This window comes from Orbicella franksi, chromosome 9 (assembly GCF_964199315.1).
Source record: "Orbicella franksi chromosome 9, jaOrbFran1.1, whole genome shotgun sequence".
Classification (NCBI taxonomy): Eukaryota; Metazoa; Cnidaria; class Anthozoa; order Scleractinia; family Merulinidae; genus Orbicella; species Orbicella franksi.
Window position 1 is genome coordinate 1750201 of NC_138153.1, and position 25000 is coordinate 1775200.

The 25000-nt window shown below is 37.5% G+C and overlaps 1 protein-coding gene across 1 annotated transcript in view; it reads right to left on the reverse strand.

Moving 5' to 3' along the window:
• Positions 1–6: 6 nt before the first annotated feature.
• Positions 7–25000, reverse strand: part of LOC145497027 (QRFP-like peptide receptor) — a 37476-nt gene continuing 12482 nt past the window's right edge. The window contains exons 3-4 of the mRNA XM_081476806.1: positions 14169–14276; positions 7–4271 (exon numbers count right to left, since the gene is read on the reverse strand). Coding sequence (XP_081332932.1) covers positions 3034–4203 — 1170 coding nt within the window. The 5' untranslated portion in view covers positions 4204–4271; positions 14169–14276 and the 3' untranslated portion in view covers positions 7–3033. The remainder of the gene's footprint in view (positions 4272–14168; positions 14277–25000) is intronic.

Sequence of the window (25000 nt, forward strand, 5' to 3'; positions counted from 1 at the left end):
TTTAGGTCAGTTATCAGAATAGAGGCCCTTACCTTATACTAGAGGGTATTGGAATAGGAGCCACGTTTTTCAGAAAAGAGACGCTCATAATCGGACGGATGGCGCGAAATTGAGTCATCACGATACGCATCTTCTGGTAACACTAATATGGCTGCCATGAAAACTATGGAACATGCTAACATAAAATGGAAGTGTGGACAACTTAAAGAGATCACGTAAAGGCTCGATGGCGTAGGACGGGTAGGGGAAGAGGAAAGTGAATTAGAAACAAAGATTTAAATGAAGCGAGGAAGAGAAAGTACGAGTGGGTAATTTAACGAGTAAGTAATGCCGAGAGTGTGACAACAAAATATAGGCATGCAACACGTGCGCATGGTTTTAATTTTCTCTATTTTTAATAATTTATCTCTTCCTTCTGATATCAAATTAATTCAGTAAATTCAGGTGTTAACGTTCCTGTAACAAAGCATTTTGTTTTCGTTCTGTTCAGTATTTGATGCAAAGAATAAAATCATGAAAAAAAAAATTCAACCAGCGTGAAGTACAGTTTGCCTGTGATTTTGCTGTGCAGCCATGACGCACGTTTTCTAGTTTATGCTTAGTTACTTAGTTCTAATTAAATGAAAGAGTGCTTACCAGGGAGACAGGAAAAAAAGTTAACAGATAAAGACTGCACACGAGCCAGGTGGCCCATCCGGCCGACACGTATCTCCAGTTTCTGTTGCATGAAGCGACTTGGAGTATTTCTACTCCCCCCTGGATGGGATGCTAGTCCATCGCAGGGTTACCCTCCAGCATTAAATTCGTTGGTGCTCATTTACACACCTGGGTGGAGAGAGGCACTGTGAGAGTAAAGATTTCGCCAAAGAACTCAACTATGTCCCCGGCCAAGGCTCGATCTCGGACCATTCGATCGGGAGTCAAGCACACTAACCATGAGGTCACCGCACCTCAACAACTGAACAAGAACAAAACGACGAGCACTGTGGCTTCTGGCAAGAGAATACACTTCTGGTCAATCATCAGAGAAAACACGAAATTACTCAATGCCAATTTTTGACTCCTAGTCCGTGATCATCTGCGTTTTACTTTGAAAACGTATCCTCGTGCACCAAGGGTCACCAAAATATGATTTGAAAACAGAGCATGCCAATCACCCGGGGGGACCCCCATATAAAAAGGGCGGTGGTGCTCGTCGGAAATTTTGCAAACCGCCCCTAAGAGGTACCAAGATCCTGTTTTGTGGGCGTGGCTTGAAATTTATTCTCCCCTAAGAGACACCAATTCTTACATAACACATTATCTCCTGTCATATTCTTTTCCACTCAATACCCTAAAGGGTGCTGCCAAAGCTCCCGCTCCCCCCTCCCGCTGTCGATCTTTTGAGGCTACACGCCCTAAGGGGTACCAAAACCTCTTTTTTAACCCCTAAAATGTACGACGAGCACCCCCGTCATTTTTATACGGGAGTCCCCCCGAGGCCAATCAGTTCCTAAACTGAAACTTCCCGCAGGGTTGCTTCGCTCTTATACATGGGTCTGTGATAACATGGAAAGCAGAAATATAGATATGTAAATCAACTGCCAGTTATCAGAGTGTACGTATCTTTAATTCTTCGGTTTACACTGTTTGAAGCAACCTAGGTGTAACTACCCCCTCCCCGAGGTGGAATACTAGTCCATTGCAGGGTTACCCCATAATTCTTTCACCCCCTCACAAACGTGTTTCCAAAACTCTAAGACTAAGACTTTCCAAAACTCTTAACGCTAAGCCGCAAGTGACACTTGGGTAATTTCCCGAGCTTCCTAGCGCGCGTTCTCAAAAACACGTTTGTTTGCAAAAACGTGATGCGAACGTCAGATTTAGAGCAGTAGATAGATAGATAGATAACCTTTATTTTAAAACGATGAGCAGTCAAAGTTGTCTTGCTAGTTTTGTTCTACAATGGAGCACTTTCCTTAGATTCCTTTAGATTTCGACCAGTCCATTACCCTCGTCGCTGGACAAAGGTAATTTGTAGCTCAATTTCGTTGTTTTTTTTGTGCCTTCGTAAGATTTTCATGTATTTCGTCAAGACAAGCCGACTCGCAAACAGTTCGTTTTCTCATCGATTTCTTTGTCATGTATTACTTCCTAGTTTTACGCTTCCTTTTTTTAACCTGCTGAGGATATTAAAAGGAAGTTGTAATTCTCCCAGCATTGTGATACTGAATTGTTTGGATCGAATTTGGACCTATTTATCTTGCGAAACGTCGCCGGTAACAACAATCAAGCCATCGAAATAACTTAAGAGGGATTACCTTGGGTATTAGGCCTATATGGGGGATTCACTCTCTTACCTTGATCTTCTCATAATCGAATTTATTAAAGAAGTCATGCCACCTGGCGATACCTCAAGAGTTCTTCTTAGCGACAACTTTTAAGCTCTTTTTAATTCAGCTAGAGCTAGGCGCTAATTTAGCTTTATCACGATCTAAGAATTGATATATCCTTTCCGCGCCTTTTCAGAAGAATGCATTTACAGCTGAGTTCTGTGAAATGTTACCAAGCCTTTGCATGGAAGCGAACTTTGGTTTGTCTTTGTGATGACAGATATAAGAAACAAATTTGCGTGATATAGCAGGATTATTTATACAAGCCCTTATGCATGATGATACTGGCAGACAAACACAGTTCACTACCAAGCCTCGCTTTTAAAATGCAAAAATTTTATCGTGGACAAATTCCCACAGCGGCAAAGATGAAAAGAATACCTTCGTGAAAACAACACGAAATTGCCAGAGGTTTGAGAAAATTTCTCGTAAACGAGGCTTGGTGGTGAATTTTGAGCGTGTGACGTAATCATGCATAAGTCCTATTCTAAAGTAGAAAGGTTCGTACCATTAAAAAAACAACAACTCTAGCCTCGCTTCAGATCAAAGGCCCGATCGCTAAGCAAGTGTTGGTAGAGACCACGGGTGATTTCAACCAAGAATACATGTTTTCGAACTCAGTGGAGAAGCGGTGAAGATGAAGCTGGATTGGCGCTGTACGCTAAACATCACTTTCTCTCTCCTTTTTCCCATCATGTATGTCTGGCGAGCTAATGTCACACAATTTCCTCAGTTCCTTCTCTTCTGAGGCCTCGCTATTGAGTACCTTAGATTTCTGTGACATATAATGACTCATACTACTAATAAAGTCCGAATTTTTGGAACAAAAATTCCCACAAGGAAAACAGTTCTTTTTAAACTCTGTACTCATCGCGAAGAGAATAAATGGGTTCAAGACATGTTTTAAATAGAACAGGATGATCGAGGTGAGGTTAGCGACGAACAAACTTTCCCTGTGCGATTCTTTATAACTCAAACTGACGAATTCACTGAGAAGCATATAGACCCCACGTGGAATGAAACACACTTGGAAAACAGCTACAATTATGATCAACATCTTAACCAAATGTGCTTTCTTCCGGATTTGGTTTCTCCTCTGCTCCACAGTGCGACTACGGGAAATTGATTGTGCTGAGGCATCCTCCCCCTTTATCGTTGCAACAATCTTCACGTAAGTTACAGTTTGAGTAAGCAGAGGAACAAGTATAAAAAATGCCACGAGGTATACTTCGAAAATCACTCGGCTCGTCTTTAATGGCCATCGAGCGCGACAACGAGTGACACCTTTTTGCTCCACTTGCTTCAAAACTAAGGCCAACGGTAAGCCTATTGCCAGATAGCAAACCAAGCAGATGATGACTATCGCTATCTTGGCGCTCCTGAGAGACAGTTTTCTCTTGAACGGTGTCACGATTCCACGGTGCCTTTCTAACGCTATCACCGTATGAGTGACAGCTGAGATGCACACGATCACGTCCTGCAGTGGTCCAAAAAATCGGCACAAAAACTCCCCCAGCGGCCACCCGACGAACAGTTCTGCCATTCGGAGTGGAGTCAGGATAATCGCCACCAAAAGATCCGCCACAGCGATGTTCATTATGAACAAATTGCATGGAGTCCACATGCTTTTCTTTGCAGCAACTGTAACAATGACCATGACGTTACCTATCAAACCTGCTAATATAACGAACGCCATTAAACTGATCATGACAAGAATAACGTTTTTGTCGCTTTGATTGGTTGGCGGGAGCTGGGTATCATTTGGATTTGAAGGCAACAAGGACGCATTTACTGTTGGCGGGAATTTGTAGACGCTTGGTGTTGCAGTCATGGCGGGAAGCTTACTTATCAAAATCTCGACTGGAACGTCTGCTGAGCGACTTCAATCAAGGAAGTTACCTACAAGAAAACATTTTCACAAATAAGCAGGACGATACGTCAATAATTTATGTTTTAAATTCAATATTTCTGTCATTAGTCATTTTAATTAATGTTTGGAGCCAGTAATATTAGTGAAATGATATAAATCTAGCTTGTCGACCTGAAAATCACACTGTCCGTGTTCCCAATCAAACTTCTCAATAAGAGCTTTTAATCTACCTATATAAATTGGTCGGCAAAAAGCTAAACGGTTTCAGCTCTCATGAGCATGACCTCTAAGTGAAAACCTAAACCGTGACAACCTTTTTTCATTGATGGAAACCTAAATATAATAGCTCAAAAATATTTTCGTTCTTCGGCCATTTGAATTTAAGAAGGAAAACATAAATCAGTGTACTTTTATAGTGTTGCTATATAAGTGCACTGAAGTCGTTACAAAAGGGTAACACATACACAAGGTAGTTATGTCAAATAACTGAAAAACTCTGGAACACTTTTTTAATTTTTTTTTTTTTACGTCTCGGCATGAACCTAAAAAGTAATTACAAAGAGAATTTGCCCTTTCTGTAAGGGCCCATTAACCGATCTTTTTGAGCCGTTGCTAGGGAAAATTTAGTCTCATATAACCTCATCATTTTTAGTTAGTTAAGAGTTATTTCATGTGTTTTAACTTTTTCCTGATCAGTAACACTAGTGATGACGTCATCAGGCCACGCCCATGGTCATGTGACTAATACAGAAAAAATGCAAAGGCTCCCAGGCAAATTACTTTCCCGGGATTTTTTTCATTGATTTAGTATCTTAATTTAAATCCTCATTACACTATGCATCGATTTTGTTTAATTTCTAAAAGGTCACATTTTGAGAGCATTTCAAAATATTGAAAAATTCGTAATTTTCTGAAAAAAGCATGATTTCGAAAAAGGAATGCATAGCTATGTTGCCAACGTTGGCTTTAATCGAAATTCGTCGAAAAAGGCTGAATTTTATGAAAAACCGGAAGTGCGCCCGATATCTATTGGAAGTTACCCTATCAGCGCGTGCGCAATTTACACTACCAGCGCACTTCGGTAAGATCAAACAAAGCCACACGGAGTTAGTTTTTCTCTTTCTATTGCTCTTGTTTTTCTATCTTTCTCTTATTTTGTCTTTGCTTGTATTTTTTTTACTTTGCATTTTGCGAAACACAAAGAAAAACGTCTAAAATGTGAGCGAATTTGCAAGTTTTTGAGTTGTTTTTATTTTCCGCGCTCAGGCTGACGTAAGTGACCGGAAGTGAAATTTCACCTCCTTAGCAACGCGCGCGAGCGCGCGCATGAATCGGTTAATGGGCCCTTAACAATTCAAAAAAAAATCGTCCTTATACTGTTCTACGAGAATTTTGTCTCCGAGCAAAGGCACTCAGTCATAATTTTAGCATCGTCTTGACCAAAAATACAAAATCCCTTCCAAATTAGTTTTACTCTGGTTGGTTCTGCTCGTATTTTTGTCACTTTTATTTACCTTTGTCCATGTTTTCTGTCATGTTTTTCAGTGTTTTCTCTCGCAGTTGGCAAAAGCAACTGAAAACTCTAAACATGTGTAAACATGCAACTTTCAACCTCGTTTGCTAAAAGTTATTCCACTAAGAGGAAATGTCATTCATGTCAATCACTGTATTTTTGGCTTAGCAAGTTATGTAAGCATGGCTACAAATCATTCTGAGAACACCAGCTACATAGCATTTCTCGATAAACATTCTGACCCCATGTTTTTCTTCACAATTGCCTGGTAGTTTTCCACCCCGTTGAAAAATATTCCGTTGTGGGCTGTGCCTGCCGCGAGAAGAAAAAGTAAATATATACACTTGTAGCGCGCGTCCGCATCGGGGAGCTGAAAAATTTAGACTCCTCAGCTGGGTATTTTTTTGGCAGGGAGGCCGTGATCTGTGAAAGGCGGGTTCATACAACGCTTCTCACGAGAAAGAAAATCAAAGCCTTTGGCTTTTCCTATTTATTTTGATCTATGTGCAGCTAATGTATGTTAATTTACACTAAAGCTAACTAAGCGTTTCAATTTTAAGGAGCTCGATATAAAAACAGGAACTGATATGGAAACATTTCGTGCACGATCGGTGTTTTATAGGTGGTTGGCTATGGTTTAATCCCAAGAACTGATTCTCATATACCACCCATGGTATTTCTAAACGTTTCTAGAAGTAAGAAATAAAACGTTTGATTTCAAGCACCCTAATGACGCCTCAGTCGATTGGCCAATATTATTAACGATCTATCAGTTGAATTACCTCATGAAGCCATTCTACTCTATAAGCTCGCGACGATGTATGAAGGAAAAATATTTCCACTTTTTAGCTGGCTTTAAATGATCCAAGTGCGTTGCAGCTATTTTCTGTGCGACTTGAAATAAATCTAGGCAGTAATCTCCTCTCGATATAGCGATATTGTGTTTGCGTCAAGCAATGCTGAACCAATGGCTCCATCGTATCGAGTGGATCCAAAACTTTCCATTAGCTCAAGTTTAAAAACAAAGCAATTGTTGACAATGAAGTTCACAGCTAAAGTCATCACCCCCTACTGTGAAGCACATTAGAGTAAATGTAAATATTTTTTTGTAGTGTGTTAGTTACAATTATTTTAGCCTTACGTGCAATCCACCCTTGATGAAGAAGAGATACAAAAAGCTACTCTTTTAAAAACTTTGAGAAGAAAGCTTGGGGAACAGTAATTCTTTTCACTTCCGATACAGTGCGTGAAATGATATTATTACCTTTTAGATGCTCTTCGTTGTTGTTATTTCCCACGTAACACTCCATTAATATTATTTCAGTTTGACGCGGGTAGAAGGAAGAAAATAAGTTTTACCTCCTTCCAGAAGCTCACGCCTGATTTAGTTTTCTGTAAACGGAAAAACAAACTTAACCGGCCAGTTCCTTTTAATATAAGTTGGGGAAAGTTTCTCATTGCCTTGACAGCTATAATGAACAAATCCAGAATAGTATAGTAAGTGCTTGAGACAAACTTCACGGCCGGCTGAGAGTGCTTGACCAAGCTAGCGCTGTGGAGTATAATTGTTGAACTGGGGAAGAGTCAAGGTACTTTTTTGCTTTTGATTTTGCCCTTGCACTATGTGGAATCCACCTAATCGTTAGGTATGTTTATCTAACTTCAGTTTCTTCGCTTAATATGATTTAAGCTTGTCTCGCTAAAAACGCAATTGTTATGACGAATTTTGTTGTTAAATAGACCAAACATTCCGTCATACGACACGCCCCCCTAAGGAAAAAAAAATACTTTGATGGGTTGTTATATATCTACACCATTACCATGTCCGATAAACTTTCACCTGCATGATTTCTGAAACACAATGTTTACAATATTTAGTCAAAATAACTTTAAAAGGTCTAAAAACACAAATTAACTGGCTCAATATTTATGTATTTTGAATAAACTTGACAATCAAATTTCACTGACTTAAATATCGGCCCAGAAACAAGATTTTATTTTTTATCTTGGCGAAATTAAACATTAATCGATATTTTCATTCTAAGATCTCAAGATCTTCCTTTAACTGCCCATTTACCTTAATTGCGCGAGAAAATAGCAACATAGAGACACTTAAATACTGAAATCCCTCTTAACTCCATCGAAAATTAACACAGTTACCTCAAACTGAGTATCTTAAAGAACTAGGTTCGAGAACCGTCGATTAGACGTATGTAAATGCGATTCGTTGCGACGATTTCTTCAATTTTCGTTAACTGCCAACTTGATTATATTTTTCATTTACATCCTATGAAAAGTAATAAATCGTTGACTGGTGATCAGAAAGGCCGTAAACTCACCTAGGGCTGGTCAACTGCGGCATTCGGGTCACTCACCCATAGTCGGGCAGATGTTAAAGAAATAAAGCCATTTTTTAAATTCAAAATTAACTGGAAAAACTGTGATCCATGATTTGAAAAGATTTCAACTTAATCTCTTCACTGTACAGATTTACAGATTCCATAATTAATTGACTGACACTAAGGAATCAAAAAGAAAAGTGCGATTTTTAACGCAGTTGTTGAATCAGTCTGAACGGAAAGATATTATAAACTGTTGTTAAGAACATGCAAAACTAACTTGCTAAGATGGTTCTGAGAAGTCGAGAGGATTCACCATGTCTGATATGTAGAAATTACAAGGGACATTGACTAGTGAGCTCATTAATGAAGCTTTCCAAACTATGAATAGTCCAGTTTTCAATTTGACGGGGGTGATTACACCAATTAGAAATCATGTTTGCACGAATAGGTTCGTCGATAAGATCGTTCAACACGGATAAAATTATGGTCGAGTTCTTTTCTTTTTCTTTAATGTTTCACTTAACAAGGGAAATGCAAATTTTATCCATTGTATTATTACTGTATTTAAAATTTGACGACCTTAAATGCGTGGTATTATAGGGTTTCACTTTAGATAAATAGATAAACTGATGAATTTCAGATATATGAATAAGTAGTCAAGAAAACAATAATTCTCTGAGAAGTACCTAGCAGCTCATTTGCCATTTTAAACTCCTTTCATTCCCGCGACATTAGGGTACCGACCGCACATTTTAAGTTTCATCAATCATATGACTTTGAATAATATAATTTTCACCAAGCTACGTAGAGTGGGTGCAAAACGATAGACTTGATAAATGAGCGTGAGTAGCCTAGATAAGCTACGAAAGAAGACCAGCTATGAATATGAAAAATAGCAGACGCCTTCACTGAGATTAACAGTGGTGCGACTGAATAATTTTTACAAGAAGTACCGCGCTATTTTATAATTTTGAAACTAAACGTGATGGTTTCCGCTGGATTTGCACAGGTCTACCGCCGTTTTTAGGCAAAAATACATTTTGCCGTCAGCAGCATGAGATCTCTTCAACATTTCGTGTTAAAAACGTAGAAGTCAACACTGTACGCGGTACAACGTAGATTGTTTACAAACGAAAATCTACCAGATATTTAATCTGCTTACTTTGAGGAAAGAAGTCTCCTTTTGGCTTGTCGTTAATTTTACATTGTCATTCCTTGAAGTAAAACAACGACCAACATGAAAACTGCTGCCGCAGATTCGACGCTAAAGAGCTAAAACTCTTGAAATCTTGAAATCTCGAAATCTGTTAAGTGAAATCTTGGAATCTTGATAGCTTTAAAATCTTGAACTGAATTAATAAATCTTTAAAAACGTCAAAACGTCACTTTATTTGTTCCACGTCGTGTGCTTCTTGACCGTTTTAAATTTGACTTTAATTTCCAAACCATATATGCCGGTTAACTTCAACGTTTCGCCCAAAACAGTTGCTTAAATAGAATATCTGTGCTCGGTAAATATGACCAGAGAACACTACTTTTTTTGTTTGTTTCAAAATAGTATCTCGATATTACTCACATGTTGTTCCACACACTAGTGCTTTCATCTTCACAAGTTTCTTAATACTGTTAAAGTGGCCTTATCAGTTCTCCTCAGACCACGTTAACCGCTCACTTCTGACTAACCAGCTGGCTGCGACATCACAGCAATTTAACATTGCAAGAAATTAACTGGCTCTAGTCATTTTTGTTCAAATTTCACCCACGCAATGACTACCACATCGCTTGCAAAGAGATATATGGCAATCCGTTTGACGGTATTATTGGGCGTTATTCAATTCCCAGGTCGTGGGCGAGTACGTAGCTGCCTACTCGCTAAACTAGGCTGATTTAGCAAGAGAACGGGAACGTCAGTTGACGACGGCGCGGGCAGAACAAACACCCAAATATGGTCAAATTAGACCAGAATCCAGGAAATTCCGCGCGCCCTGCAGTCGTCATCTGACCATGTTTGGGTATTTGTACTGCGTGCACCGTCGTCAAGTGACGTTCCCGTTCTCTTGCTAAATCAGCCTAGTACTATGACAGGTACGGAAGCCTTGTTAATGTTGCTGTAATAATTATAAACAGCTGTGCTGTCAGCACTAGGGGAATATGCATCACTATACTATATTCTTTTGTTTTGGGGATTTCGAAAATAAGTCGTTGTAGTACACGATTAAACAAGCTATTTATTTGACTGGTGCGGTGCAGAACAAAAGAGTTCTCGGAAAGGCGTTGTAATATAATTTGGAAGAAGTAAAGGAAACTGTTCTCAGACGACCCTAAATCTCCTTTCTGTTTTTTTACCCAAAATCTTGACTGTCAAATCAGATTTTAGTCTGATTCAGGAAACCTATTTTCACAAGAAAAAAGCCTAGGTTTGATAACTAGTTGAGCGTTAATTGACGAAACTGTTTTTTTTTTTTTTTGCGGGGAATCATCAAGGAGTCTGGAGAGAGGATAAATCTACTCTGGGTACCGGACAAGGGAGGGGAGGCATCATACTGTCAAAATTTTTTTTTTTTCCTTTCCCCAGAAGTAATTCGCCATGTGAAGCTCTCTGTCCAATAGAGAGATTACTCCCAGACTACAAGCTTTGCCTCTGAACGTCGACGAACTGGGCACTTTTATATGTCGTACCTAATATATACCTAATATTCTTCTTCTCGCTTTTTGCTTTTAATTTGTTGTTTTACATAATAAATAATTTCTGCTCGCAAACTGAATGGAGAATGGAATGAAGCCTTCCAACTCTGAAAAGCAGTTTCTTCCATCTTGTCAAATTGACAATGCAGTGTTTGGGATGAACACATATGCAGCGAGTGTCCTACAGCTTTCAAGCTTAGCGAGAGCGAAAGTCGCTTAAAGTTCAAAACTCTCTCGAGGTCGCGTTTGGCGAAAACTCGCGACGAATGTCGTGCGTTTGTATTCTTGATCTGAATATTACGAGGTTTTAAATGAGCTAGTCCATCAGAGGAAATTGACTAGGGCTTTTGAAAACTGAAGATAATGTAAAAAACGGGATTTCAACTTGCATTATTTATCATAATTATGAAAGGATCAAGTACCTACCCAGACTGGAGTGTACGTACACACGCTCCTATCCTTTTGTTTCATTTGATGTTTTCTTTACTGCACTGAACGTTTCCTTATTCAATTCAAAATAATGCACCCAAGACGACTGAGTTTAAAGCGCCGATAGATTAGCGGCTTTATCACTCTCATCCTTTCAATTACGCTCACCGGATAAAGGAATGTACTACATAAACTGCGGTAAATGTTGCCCCGACAAAAAGCAAAAGGAGACCGCCTATTTAGTATGTTACAGAGAATATCAAATGATTCATGTTGAACCATGATCAGTCCTCAGCTCAGTAAGGTTTTCCTCAATTCTAAGTTGACTCCCATCCTGTTCTTGTTCCAGGCTGTGCCGAATATACTGATTCCGCCCAAAATAATAATTTTTTTTTTAATTTCGCGTTACGAGCTCAGCAATGTTTACATAAAAGACCATGTTGGTTTGCAGTATTATTTTTATCAAGTATAAGTAAATGAATGTAACATATTTTAGTATTTTTTTTGGTCGTGGAAAAGGTATAATGAGCACTTTATTCTACGCCGACGAGGATTATCAGCAAGGTTCCTGACAGATTAGCTTTCATTTGTCATTAAGCGGGCCTTGTAATGTAAAATCGCATTTTCCTTTTAATTCCAGGGTCAGAGAAGTAAAATGAAACGTGAACGAAGAACTACACATCAAATCGTAGCCAGAAAAAATACTCGATGTCATAAATACAAAATTTACTTATTGCTATCATTACCCGCTATTGAAGTGATGAACATAAGTATGCATTGAACTGTTTTTGATATGTATCGCTGGAAACTATAGAGCACGTATGTCCAGTAAGTGATTATTTTGTTACAGACCAGGAGACTATAATCACCGTCCTTCTCAGATGTAAATATTTCGCTTTTTCATGCTATATCTAAAACAGAAATAGAACATGCCGTTCCTTTGTTTGCTAAGAAAATAATGATCTAGAAAAACTGCTAAACGCACTCGCGTGTCACTCGCACGTCCACTAGCAGTTTTTCTGAACCTCGAGCTTGCATTATTGTGTTAGAGAACGTTGAACACCATCGTATATTTGAGAATTACATCGTTGTTTGCAATAGCCTTCAAAGAAGCTCTCACGCATGTGTACATGCGACGTCATGTTGACGTACGTTCCGTTAAAAATGGCTGTTACCGATACACACTAAAGTTTACTGTCTAAAAGATTCGTAAAAGGTTCTGTGGTTCCTCTCATTTGGACCCAAGATTTGTAACTTATTTTACGGAGTTATTGATCTCACTCGTATCTTTAACTAGCATTTAATCATCAAGAGCAATCGGTCAACTTTAAAGGAAGTTTGAGGAATTGAAATTGCACTTTGCTGTGATTCAAAATCAATGCGCAGTTAGTGTGAACCGCCATTTTTGCTGTTAGTTATTGGCGAAAACTTGGTAGAATATTGAAATTCTAAAGCTGACGAAGAGATTCATGGCGAAATGGTTCTTGAAAGCTTGTTACGCCCATGTATTTATTTCCTTGAAACTTCGCAGTAAATGTTGCCAAGATTTGTTTTGTCATTTACTTACTTTCAGTGCAATTCTCATTAGGAATGTAGAAGCCCTACACTTATTCACAAAGAGGTTCACACACACTTCTTTATCTTCTTTATACTTATCATTTACATGTTTGATTTGTTTTTTATAGTGAAACGCCATATTTACTCAGTCGTTAGTCTGGACATCATTTGTGGAAATCCCACTTTGCTAGGCCAAAAATGTTTTCCCATTCATTGCCTCGTGTTGGTTACATTTCTTCCTGAGGTTAACTTCCCAGTAGGAATCTTGAGCCAGGGCTAAAGATACTTCATAGCACTTTAATTTATTCATCTACCACCTACCATCTATCAGGATTCCGACGTGTAAACATACATGTTTGAAAAATAGTTCATAGAGCTCATATTCAAATGTTTAAAAACACACTGTTTATGGTTTACTTTAAGGTTTAGGTTACAAATCATTAACTGTAATCGGCTCACTAGTAACACAAAGTAATTTTACTAACCCCTAGGTAACACGGATGTGTTTTATATTTCATCTGCTATCTTTTAGTTTGACTTGTACACTGAATAACCGTAGCAACCTCAGCAAACAGATCTTCCAAGGTTTCTAGCGCCATCTTGTTTGGGTGGCAAACACAGCGAAATTATATTGAATACATGGGAAAATCTAACATCTAACAACTCACCGAAAATTCGAGTTCTGAAATATTTATGAATTTAAAACTAAACATATCAGGTAAAATAATATACTCATCAAATTTGAAGAAAATAGCCTTGCTAGAAAAGCCGCAATTAAGGCTTTATGTTTTCCACACACTTTGTTTGTAAAACCGGGTTGCGCGGGAAAACTTAGAGCCATTTTTGTGAAAAAAAAAGTAAAAGTCCAATTCCTCACCTCAAAGCAAACCAATGATCTTCAAATTTGATCAAAAATACCTTCTGCTGTTTATCTTTTCCTTGTAGCTCACAAACTCTTTAGAACGTCAATCGCTCTCAAATTATTGAGCGTCGAACTTTTACCTTTATACGTAATTTTTGCCGCGTTTGCCCCCAAGCAAGATGTCAGAAACCCATGAAAAGGTCCATTGTATATCACTTGTACTTTATTTGTAGCAAAGCTACTTCCACTTTCAATGGACAGTTGTGATGAACTTGTGAACGGGAAATAACGAATATATACTGCTGACTGATGAACTCTTACGTATTGAGGTTTACTGGGTCCATGTTTAGACAAATAATGAGGCATAGCGCCGAGAATTATTTCAGGTTGATGTTCTGGGTATGGCATTAAAAAGTCAATTTGAACTTTTCTTTACCATTTTTCCTTCCTCGAAGTGTTGTTCTTTTCATTTAAAGCAACGTGTTACTTCCTATTTTTTCAAAATATCATAAATGATAAAGATACTGGGAACTGTTACCTGAAGACATCGAGGCGAGTACCCAGCAACCACACCAAAGTTTTGCAGGTCTTCTATCCTGTTTAATGTTCTTGCATACTGTTCACAGCTTCGCGTTTTCAAATTACCCTTTGAATGAAAGATAGTATCATTTCGCATAAGTAAATTAAAATATAGTTCAATTACACAAATTCATGTATATTTAACTCCCAAAAGCGACGTAATCATTGCGTGGTAAAACAAGAAATTCTATCACGCACTTGAGAATGCGTGCATAAGATTGCGATTATTATGGGGTTAATAGGTAAGAGTAAATCTGATATTTTGAAAGGAGATAAAAACAAGGGGTAGAAGCATTGACTATACGGTCAAATATCAACTGAAGAGTAAGTGCTCGAAATATGTTTCGGTGGGATATCTAATAAGTCAACACGCTTAGTAAAATGTTATCAGTTCCATCATTTTAAACTAATGTAATGTTCCGGTGACGTGAATTGTGATCACCACCACCAAGACGCCAAAAAATATATTTCAAATTGATGCCCACCGGGCAGATACCAATTTAAATGGCTTTTGATTTCATCGCGTGGATATACCCACTGGAAATTATGAAACTTATTTATTTTGCACCTCAGTGGCACGCAGGCTCCTATTTTTAAAAGTGATATTTCGCCCAGAGTATCTAGTTTTTGTTGGCAGATACATCTCTGAACGTTGACTAATACGTGATTTGAGGTTTTGAAAGAATTAGGCAAAAAACGTAGCCGATGCGTCAAATAATAAAATAACTGGTCGGTCAATTTTCAGAATCTTAGCTATTTCCCAACTGTTGACGAAATACACGACAGTATCCGAAAACAGCAGCTGAAGATAATGACAAAGAGGCACGTAATCTGAATACTTAAACGACATTTCAAGCGGAAGATATCTCAGCTTCCTATCAGCGTGAAAAAATAAAAACGACATTGCTCTTGAGATGTGAACACAATTTATGAAAATGAAAATGAAAAAATCCAAGTTGCTTTTTGTAAGAATCGATCGGAAATTATATTAAAACTGAAAATTTTGTTAATTAGACAGTTGCTAATTTATATCGTTGATAAGCGTAGCGGTCGAAAATTTCTGACCTTTGCAACCACTTGTGATCCTCTTTTACTTAATTTTTTATCATTTGCATATCTAAATATTATTTGGACCGTAGTATGTTTCCAGTGAAGCAGCGGAAATGTGATTGACGAAATTACATCGCACTTACCAAAATATTACAAATTATAGACATCATAAATTGAATTTTTGTTTCCTTTTGACAAATTACAACAGTATGAAAGTTTAGAAAACACAAGCACCTTGTATGAAAGAGCCGTACTTTTATAATTCGTTATATAAGTCAAATTAATCTCGCATTTTGATTGGTTCTTGCTTGTGATCTATTGGAGGACAGATCGCCTCGTGTGCCACTTTTTTGTCTTTACTACACTTTGACGTCATCTGTGATCTATTCCTAAACAGACACAAAGTAACATGGAACTTATTTGTTGATTAAAAAGATAGAACGAACTGTTGCCGTCACCATGGCATTGACAAAGAGAATTTACATTTCGATGATCATAATGTAGGAGTGATTTGAAAGTTCGGCACAACTCAAAAAAAAAAAACACTGAGAAAACACGAGCAGTAGGCGAGCGTTCCCACAACGTTTCTCGTCATCCGGAACTTCCTCTTGTGTTTCTACTGAAGCAGTAGAGCACTTTCCCTTGTTTACATAGCCTCATCTAAACACGCGGGTGATTAGGAGAATTCGAGAAAGTTAAGGAAACCCGAAACGCAGTCGAAGATTTGTATAACCTTCGAGAATTCTCCCGGAAAAACGTATTCTATTGCTTTTATAAAATATTTCTCAAGTATACCTGCGAATCTAAAAAAGAAAACCATCACAACCGTGTTTACATACTATCATCTAAACACACCTCTCGACCAATGAGAGCGCGCGTAGTATCTCAGTTATTTTATAAAACCTGGTAGAAACACTGAATATGTTTTCTCAGTATTTCATTGATTCTTTTTGTATTCGTTGAAAATGACAGGCAGCAAATTGTAAATAGTCGTCATCCGTTGATCCTGACAAAATTTGCATTTAATTACACTTTATTTAGAGTAGCACCAATATTTGCTCAAATGAATCTAATCTATGTTAAAACCAAGTTTACAACTGATGCTTTCAATGTTCACCGAAATTCGAACGACATTGCTTCTAATACCTTAATATTTACATATTTCATTTCCGTACTACATTTACACGAATGAAAAAAATGAACCACATTTTGAAGGGAACTTGTCAATCAATTTCATAATATATGATTGATGTTTTGATTTAACTTTACCAGCCACGTCAAGTTTCCATAGTAATTCACTATACTTCCTAGTTTTTTTTACGTTCACTTCTTGGATTAATCAGGCATAATTCTGAGACAATAGCAAGCAAATTTTTTTCAAATAAAGGGTTTGTAGGTAATCTTTTTTTTTTCAACTTTATATTTAAACATATTCTTAATAGTGGCGTTTGGCTCTTTTAAAATTCCTGAACGAGACACAAAAGAAGCAAAAATAGAATATTTTCCCCCGAGGACAAATTTGAAATAACCTTAAGCGTTGAATACACATGTTTTGGCTATTTCGTTTAAATTTTCAATCGCACTATACTTATTCAAAAATTAACAAAAAGCTTCGCATTTCATTACTTAATCTTGTAGGTGGCAGTGTTACAGAATTTAACTGAACAATTAGCTGAAATTTGGTCGGCTTACAATGGCCTATAAATATTATTTTCATATTTTTGAATAACTAAAGCATACTTCAATATCTTTCCTACACGTACATCGATCGATTACAAAAATCTCTACTCAAATTATCACGCTGTTTCTTGCAACACCCAGTTTGAGGTATTTCGAAACATCGATCAAAACAAGTTACCATACAATAGTGAACCATAAAATTCATTAAACTTATCTCAAAATTAACACTGAAATCTTGCCGTAAATCATCATCTTATCTCAAACTAAATCGTTCTAAAATGCGTCCGAACTTTAACTTTCCTTTTATTTTGGTTGTTGTTACAAACAAATCTCCTTTGATACTTTTTAAAAACACTAAGCAACTTGCGGAGTGCTAAATCAACTGCGGGTGTAGGACGCAGTCCTTCGATTTTTGAACTAACTAATTCATTATAAAAGACAAATGTTTTCAGTTTTGTGCTGTTGACTGGGAAGGGATTAACATACGATATGTCAAATTGACGCTGACCTTCGCTTGGAAACCTCTCTCCTTCACTATTGCCTCCTTATCTAACTGCGAAGATTGTCGAAGAATGGTTAAAGTCACACCAATAATCGGTGTTTAAAACTGAACAACATTAAGCTGTTGAAAGTTTACCCGAGAAAAGTAAATTTGCCTGCACCTGCGTCAAGTATCGTGTGAAAATAATACACTGATATCCTTGTATAGTTCGGTCATTGTTTGCAGTGGTCACAAAGCTATAATTGTAATAAATTTTGCTAAAACGTAAATTATAGTTGAATTGCGTGGAGTAAAATGAGGCTTACCTTTCCCAGTTAGGCCAGTGTTTAGATGTTTGGTGCTGACTGTCGAGCACAGTGGCCGTCACTTCACTTAAAATAGCGATAGAAATATTGACTAGTGCCTTTGGGGTCAATTTGCATGTTCATTGAGATGTAGGAAAGTTCAAGCTGCTCGCGCGCTTAAAAATAGCGAAATGATTGCTTTGTTGTATAAACCCTTGCTTCTTTATTTGTTTGCTAGCAAGATTCGCCTGAGTTTCAAAGGGTTCAATCAGACCGTCGAGCTCCCATGGCGCAATCTAATTTACAAGTCATTTTCAAGTTTCTTTGCGAATTCATGTTTTATTTACTGGGTGAAAAGCTGACTTGAAAAACTCTCATTCTTCTCAGTATATTCACCATTTGACTAACCACATGTAACGCTGAGTATGCTTGAAACCTTTTTTAAAATAGACCCGAGACGACAACCAAACTGAATTAACCCACAGTGCTCAGTTTTTATCATCAGTACGTCTTCATGCTTTAAAACACGGTTTTTCGCTGATTTCGATGGGCTGTTTCAGTTTCTCATTAATTAATTTGACGCTTTTAGTTTACACGGATGACGTTAGGGCGCGAGATACATTGTGCGTGAATTTTAGATCCAGGGTGACAACTCTCCACGCCAACATGTCGGTTCTCGAAGCATCGAAACTTGCAACGTCTTTGTGCCTGGACTGGTCACCCGAGAGAGTTTTCTTAGTTTGTCGACAAAGCTGAACCCAGATAAACGATAATTTCTTCTTCTCAATGTCATTTAGATTTCGTCTCTTACAAATGTTCCTTACTAACGTAAAAAAAATAATATTCAGGGTTATTTCAGAGGAAAAGCCGCAGCGAGGGACTAAAAAAACAAACTCCCCTCATTTATGTACTTCTGAGTTCACTTTAGTGCGCAAGCAGTGAAAAACTTGGGGTGATGATGTTACGTTTTGCTTTAAATTTGTCGAAATGCGCCACGCTTCGACGACTTAGCTTCAATCAATTCTTGGTTTAAAGTTTCTTGTTTGGTGTGAATGTAATTTTAATTTTCGCCAAATTAAATGGCGACATGTAGCTCCAGATCAAAACAAGGAAGATCGCCTGCCTTTGTAGCAGGAACTGCTGAGCGCTGTATATCTTCAAACAAAGAACCTGACCAGCATGCACCGTGAAGCTTTTAAAAGGAACCTACAATACGACAAAAAGGCCAACAATGTACTAACGGAATATCTACCCAGTAAAATTTTCTTTTGTATCAAAGTAAAAAAATCTCATCATATTGTGCTTGTTCCTAGCTACAACACCAGTTGAAGAATACCTGCAAATTTAATTATCTATTCCGATAAACTTGTTAAGGAAACGTTCATTGTTCATCGACGGACTTGGTTAAAATTGAAAACGCAGAATGTTTTGGTAAACTCAATTATTTCCTACTCAGCAAGCCGTATAGCCACCTTCCTCTGCAATCGTTTTATTGCTTTTTGGTTTCAAAAACTATCTAGTCATTGTTTTCAATTAAATTGGGAATTCAAAACATAGAATGAGCGGACAGATTGAAGAAAACAGAACAAAGCTTTGAAGTAAAGTTTTCGAAAACAAAACGTGGCATTGATCTCATCCACACCCCAAAATCGAAATTAAAAATTCCAGATTGTAGTACTTATCAAACTGATCCAGCTTAACACGCACAGGTTGAGACGGATTTTATTGCTCTGTCCCCTACCTTCACAAATCGCCTGATATGTCTGAATTTAATCGCACAATTTAATGAAAACTAATCTATTGCAAGTAAGCAAACAGTAGTAAAAAAGGAATCGAAGAAATATGAAAATGAGTGATGAAATATCACGAACATTGATAAAAAAAAAAGTTGTTTCAACTAGGCAGATGATGATTTCGATTCCATCCGCTCTTTTACCGGTGCACAATTTATTTTTTGTTACCCGTATAAGCTTTTCGTCACACTTCTTAGACAGTTGTAAGTTAAAGATTAATAAATTTGAATTAAAAACAGGTAGGTTCTTCATAAAGTTATGCCATCCCAGTTTACATCGGTTTTTTAATTTGCTATTTTAAATATAGATACAGACCTATAATAATAGGCAAACTTTGTTCGTTATTGCTTTCTGTTCGTTCAGCAATAACGTAAAACTAAGGTGCGATTAATATTTGGACAATGTGCACTTTCTATGCATTCTACGATTGTAACAGTTTTAAAGAGGGTCTGGTCTTTCTCTCTTTATTGTATGCAGCCAGTTTAAACGTTCAAGATGAACTTTTTGTCGCCAGATATACAAACACTTCAGTTTATCGTTATTTCCTTAATGAAACATGTGCCGCTTCCTAGCTACATAAGCCATTGCTCATAGTCTCTCCCTGTCATCGTTGAACTAAATGTATAGACAACCACCTAACTTTGCAACAATCTATTGGCCAACACAACCATACGTTGCAAATTGGAGGACTGAAAGTTTAGGATGATTAGGAAACTTCGATTCTGTACTGAAATTTGGCAGAGTTGTCCCTGAATAATGAGAAATTGTATTGGTCTAATTCTCCACCTTACAGTTCACATTGAGTTGCAAGCATCACAATTTACAATTAAAGCGACAGAAAAAAAATGAATCACACGCTCTTATACATGTACAAACTCTCAACCAACTGCACTGAGTGTTTCCAAAGAAATTTCGACAAATTGCAAGACTTACGTGTTTTAGCTGATAACCAGAAGATAGACGCCTTCATTCGCTTTCTCGCGTTTCTTGAAATCCGTGTACGTAAAATGTTTTTTTTGGTGATGTTTTCCTTTCATGTATACCTGTAAGAGCGACTTCAACTATAAACCCGAGTAGTTCCTTAATCCCTCTTCAGTGCACACAAAGCGCAGGAAATTCATCAAAACTTGATATTATCACGAATACATACCCCCACCGCTTAATTATTGTGTTTGTCGAAGTCCATCTGCCGACTCGATGTTTCCATTGAATCAAACCGTCAGTGATATAAAATGCGGCTTCGTTTCGCCAGCTTTGCTACTAAATTAACTGATCTAAATTAAAGTTCTTTTGCGGCGTGCGTCTAACAGAATTTCTAAACAAAATATTAAGTTCGACTTGTTTGGAACCTATGAGTTAAGTCTGCACCTGCACAGAAAGATATTCAAAAGCAAAACTAGTTTTAACCAAGGATTTCCCAGGTGTTTTAATAATACACCACACGAGCTAGCAAAATTAATTTTTGCTTCGACCTCACGCTGTGTTTTTTACCTTTTAAATGTATTGTTTTCTTGTGTAGATTTATTTTTCATTTTCTTTCACATTTGTTAAAATTGACTGGGTGGTCCACAGTAAATGATTTGATGCTCTAAGGACATCGCTGACTTACGGCTGTTTTTGTTTACTTTTTGTTTTTGTTACTAAATATACGATGGTAATCATTCACAACTTTCAAAACCTTCAAATTCAGCAAAAGTTTTTACAATACAGCAACTGATAAAAACTCTGTGGTCAACATTTTCTGAATCTTAATTGAAGTAGATTTATTTTGAGAAATATACCGTGCTAAAAACGAGGAGTAAAAAGCACGCGAGAAGAACACATGAAAACAGAATGATATAAAAGACGAGAAATAAAAATCTGACATGCTGTGACTTGAGGTACTATGTGCCACCAGAAGAAAATGGCTTGAAATAACCTTGACACAAATCAGTCTGAAAGTTGGATATACAAATATTTAAGTGGATGTGAGCACTGTATAAACCGATGTTATTCTACAAACAATTAGGATTAACACCGTGAAAGAGTCCCCATCAGATCTGACAGTTTGTAATGAAAAATGTTTGTCTACCTCAGAACACATTTCAGTTCTGAAAACATCAATACCGATGTCGGATTTTTAAAATTCTAAAATTTTTTGAGATTTTTAAGATATTTTTAAAAACTTACAGCCACGTTTTTGTCAGTCTTGTTTCTCTTTCGGTAGTTAATTTGAAAGAAAAACTAGTCAGACTTTTTTCCTGCAGTCGCCTTACAGTCTCCCTTATCAGTTTTTGTTGTTTTTGTTGTTGTTGTTGCTTTTTGGAGGGTCGTACTATATTTACGCAGAATTTTCCTACGCCATCTTACCCAAGCACAGAGTGATGAAATGAGTGATAAAGGAGGCAAGTAGAGGTAATCGAGTGCCATTTTTTTTTTAATGTTGATTTTATGATTAGTCTTTGACAATTGGGTATGGTAGACTATACCTACACCCAACAAAATTCAAAAGCACCTCTACTGGCGTTAAACAACATACCTGTCCCGTTTTATATCCGGCATAAATTGCGCGCCACATTGTTCATATCTGAAAAACTTACTCTTAGACTAAAGAAGCTATGTCATGGATCATCCGAGTCTTAAAAAATTTAGCTTGAAGTTTTCAGGTTTTGTCATTTGTAATAGGCCATATTCCGCGTAATCACGGTATTGAACTGGAACTAGTTTGCAATGGACGCTTATGCAGGAGAATACCATTAAAAAGAGATTTTAAAAGTCATTTACATTTGAAAAGACTCGAGCTCCCCACATTGGCTTCATTTGCAAGCTAATGCCATTCCGATATCGAAAATACGAATATGGTCTATTCGTCTCGATGGTGAAATAACTTTAAGTTTCTTTTCGTTATTATAACCTCATTTCTGTTCTTTGACTTGAACTCTGAGCTTTGCCTGACTGGATCAATATTTCGTAGCATCGTCCCTTTGAAACAGACGTTGATTTGAATAATGGTTTGAAGATTCGACGGTATCGATGTTTGGGTCAGATCGAAAATACGGTATCGCATATTTGGTCTGAAGAACGGTAAGGCTCGCACTGCACACTTCAGCCAAAAATTTCGGGAAGTATCCCTTCCCTCCAGGCATTCTTGCTCCAAGGTCGTAAAGAGAAAGATGTTTTGTGTCCTTCATGACTAGACTCGTTATAGCGGTCGATCAGTACAAGAAGGAAAAACCTGACATTGTAAGCAGTAGGTAATTTTTGTGTGTAATGTTATGTAAGTTATTGCAATAAAATTTTAAAAAAAACCCTAAAGGACGAGCTCTTCATGTGTAGCATACGTTTTATGCTAATTTGTATAGGTACCGTAATCCAACAGGTTTTCATGTACAATTTTGAATGAATAAGCACAACGGGCGTGTGCTATTTTGAAAATCTTTGAAAAATTTATAATAATAATAATAATAATAATAATAATAATAATATATCTTAATTGACCACTCCCCCAATGAGGGTTTCAGGGCCAATGAAACCAAATGATTAAACAAATAATGCAAATGAACATAACAATGGTTAAAAATTCCAACTGGCAGGAGGCAGACCAGTTGGCTATTAACAAACATGACCGAGGAGTTGAACTAGGGTCTACGAGAAACATCTCTAGCTTAGTGGTCAGAGCAGGACTTGAACACTCAACCTCCGGATTTATAAAAATGAATAATTGCTTATTTGTTCCAAATTGTACGAGAATAACCTTGCGATTACTTGTTATCGTTATATGGCTGAACTGGTCCGCGTGCGATGAAAAGGAGAAGTCTGAATTCTTCAGCGGCATTGCCGGAAAAAGTATCGATTTTTGTGAACGCAGGCCGCAAAGGATCAACAAAACCTATTGTATTTTAAGTGGTATCTTTTAGAGGTCAAATGAAACTCGAGCCACGCCCAGAGTGGTCTCCTTTAGGGGTTTAACTTACATTTTCCGACAAGCATCCCAGACCTTTTCATATGGGAGTTTCCCCCGGGGTTTTGCAGCGTTTCGTTGAGGACGTGAAACTTGACCCTAAATTGTACATATGACAGGTTGCCATGGTCACTCTAATGCGATAACTCCTGGTTAGGTCTCGGAAATATCGTGATTTATTAAATCCATTTTGAAATCACTGGCTATCCTTGCAATCTGATTGGCTCTCAATGGTGCGATTTATTCACGAATCGCACTATTTTTTGCTCTAAATCGCATCTTTTTCTCAGCCATTGAAAATGGGACAGTAAAACAAAACAACAAATCAGATTTCAATGTTAGTTTAAAGTAAACAATAAAATTTCAGGAAAATGAAAGGCAAAAAGCCATTGTGTGGATAATTTAGCAACTAGTATTGCCAAAACTCTGTTGTTATTGTGTGTTTTTTCCAAAAAACTTGACGAATGTAATTAATTACAGTTTCTAAATGACGATTATCAGCTCCTTCAGGCTGAACACCAACTTTAATGGAAGTTTCCAACTTTCAGTGTCCATTTTGACGAATATTTTGGCGATTTTTCTTCAACATCTGCTCAAAATCCGTATGATACCGAGTCCAGTAAAACATAAACAAACGAAAACCACTCAACAACAAATTCAGGGCTATCTCAAGAAGGTAGATGTTTCCAGGTTTCTGGTAGTTTCAAACGAAGCAACAAAAGAGCTCAACTCTGTCGCTGTGAATAAACATAGTCAAAATACGCCCCGCTCTACAAAACAGTGAATGAATGAACGTCTTACGAAGCTGGTGTTAGTCCCGCCATCTTGGAAATATCTTGAAACAAATGGCGCCGCAAGAACTTGACAAGGTCCTGAGTATTGAATCCTTCGCCGAGGTCACAAAAAGAAACGGAGATGATAACGAGCTGGACTCCCTTAAAATCATGCCATTAAACGGTATGAAAGAAAAAAAACGTACCATCCACTGGGCATCGTGCACTCGAGGGAGTTTCACAACTCAAAAGAAATCCATCGCAGAATTACGCAGGATGCACCTTCAAATTCCTTCTCCAAAGACAATGAAAAGTCTCAGCCTCAACCACAGAAGAAAGAAAGACCTTCCATCATTGATTCAACCGACGAGAATTGAACTTTTATACCTGAAGCAGACTATTTTCGTTCTGACTTCAAAACCGCTTGTTTCTTTGTCATGCTCGGATGAGTTTTCGTCACATGACATCGTTTTGCATACTAAATGAGACGTAAAGGCGTTTCCGGTTCCGCTTTTTTTTTTAACAAACCGGCTACTGGAACAATACACCAAAAGTCTAAAAATTAAGGCGATAAAATTGTGCGATTTCAAAATGGATCTAATAAAGTGGCAATTGAACTTCATGTCGTGCAATTTTGATCTGAAATCATACTTGTGATTTCAAATCGAACTCGCGCTGCGCGCTCGTTCGATTTTGAAATCACGCGTATGATTTCAGACCAAATTGCACTCCACTCAGTTCAATTACCATTATAAATTCCAGGTTTTCT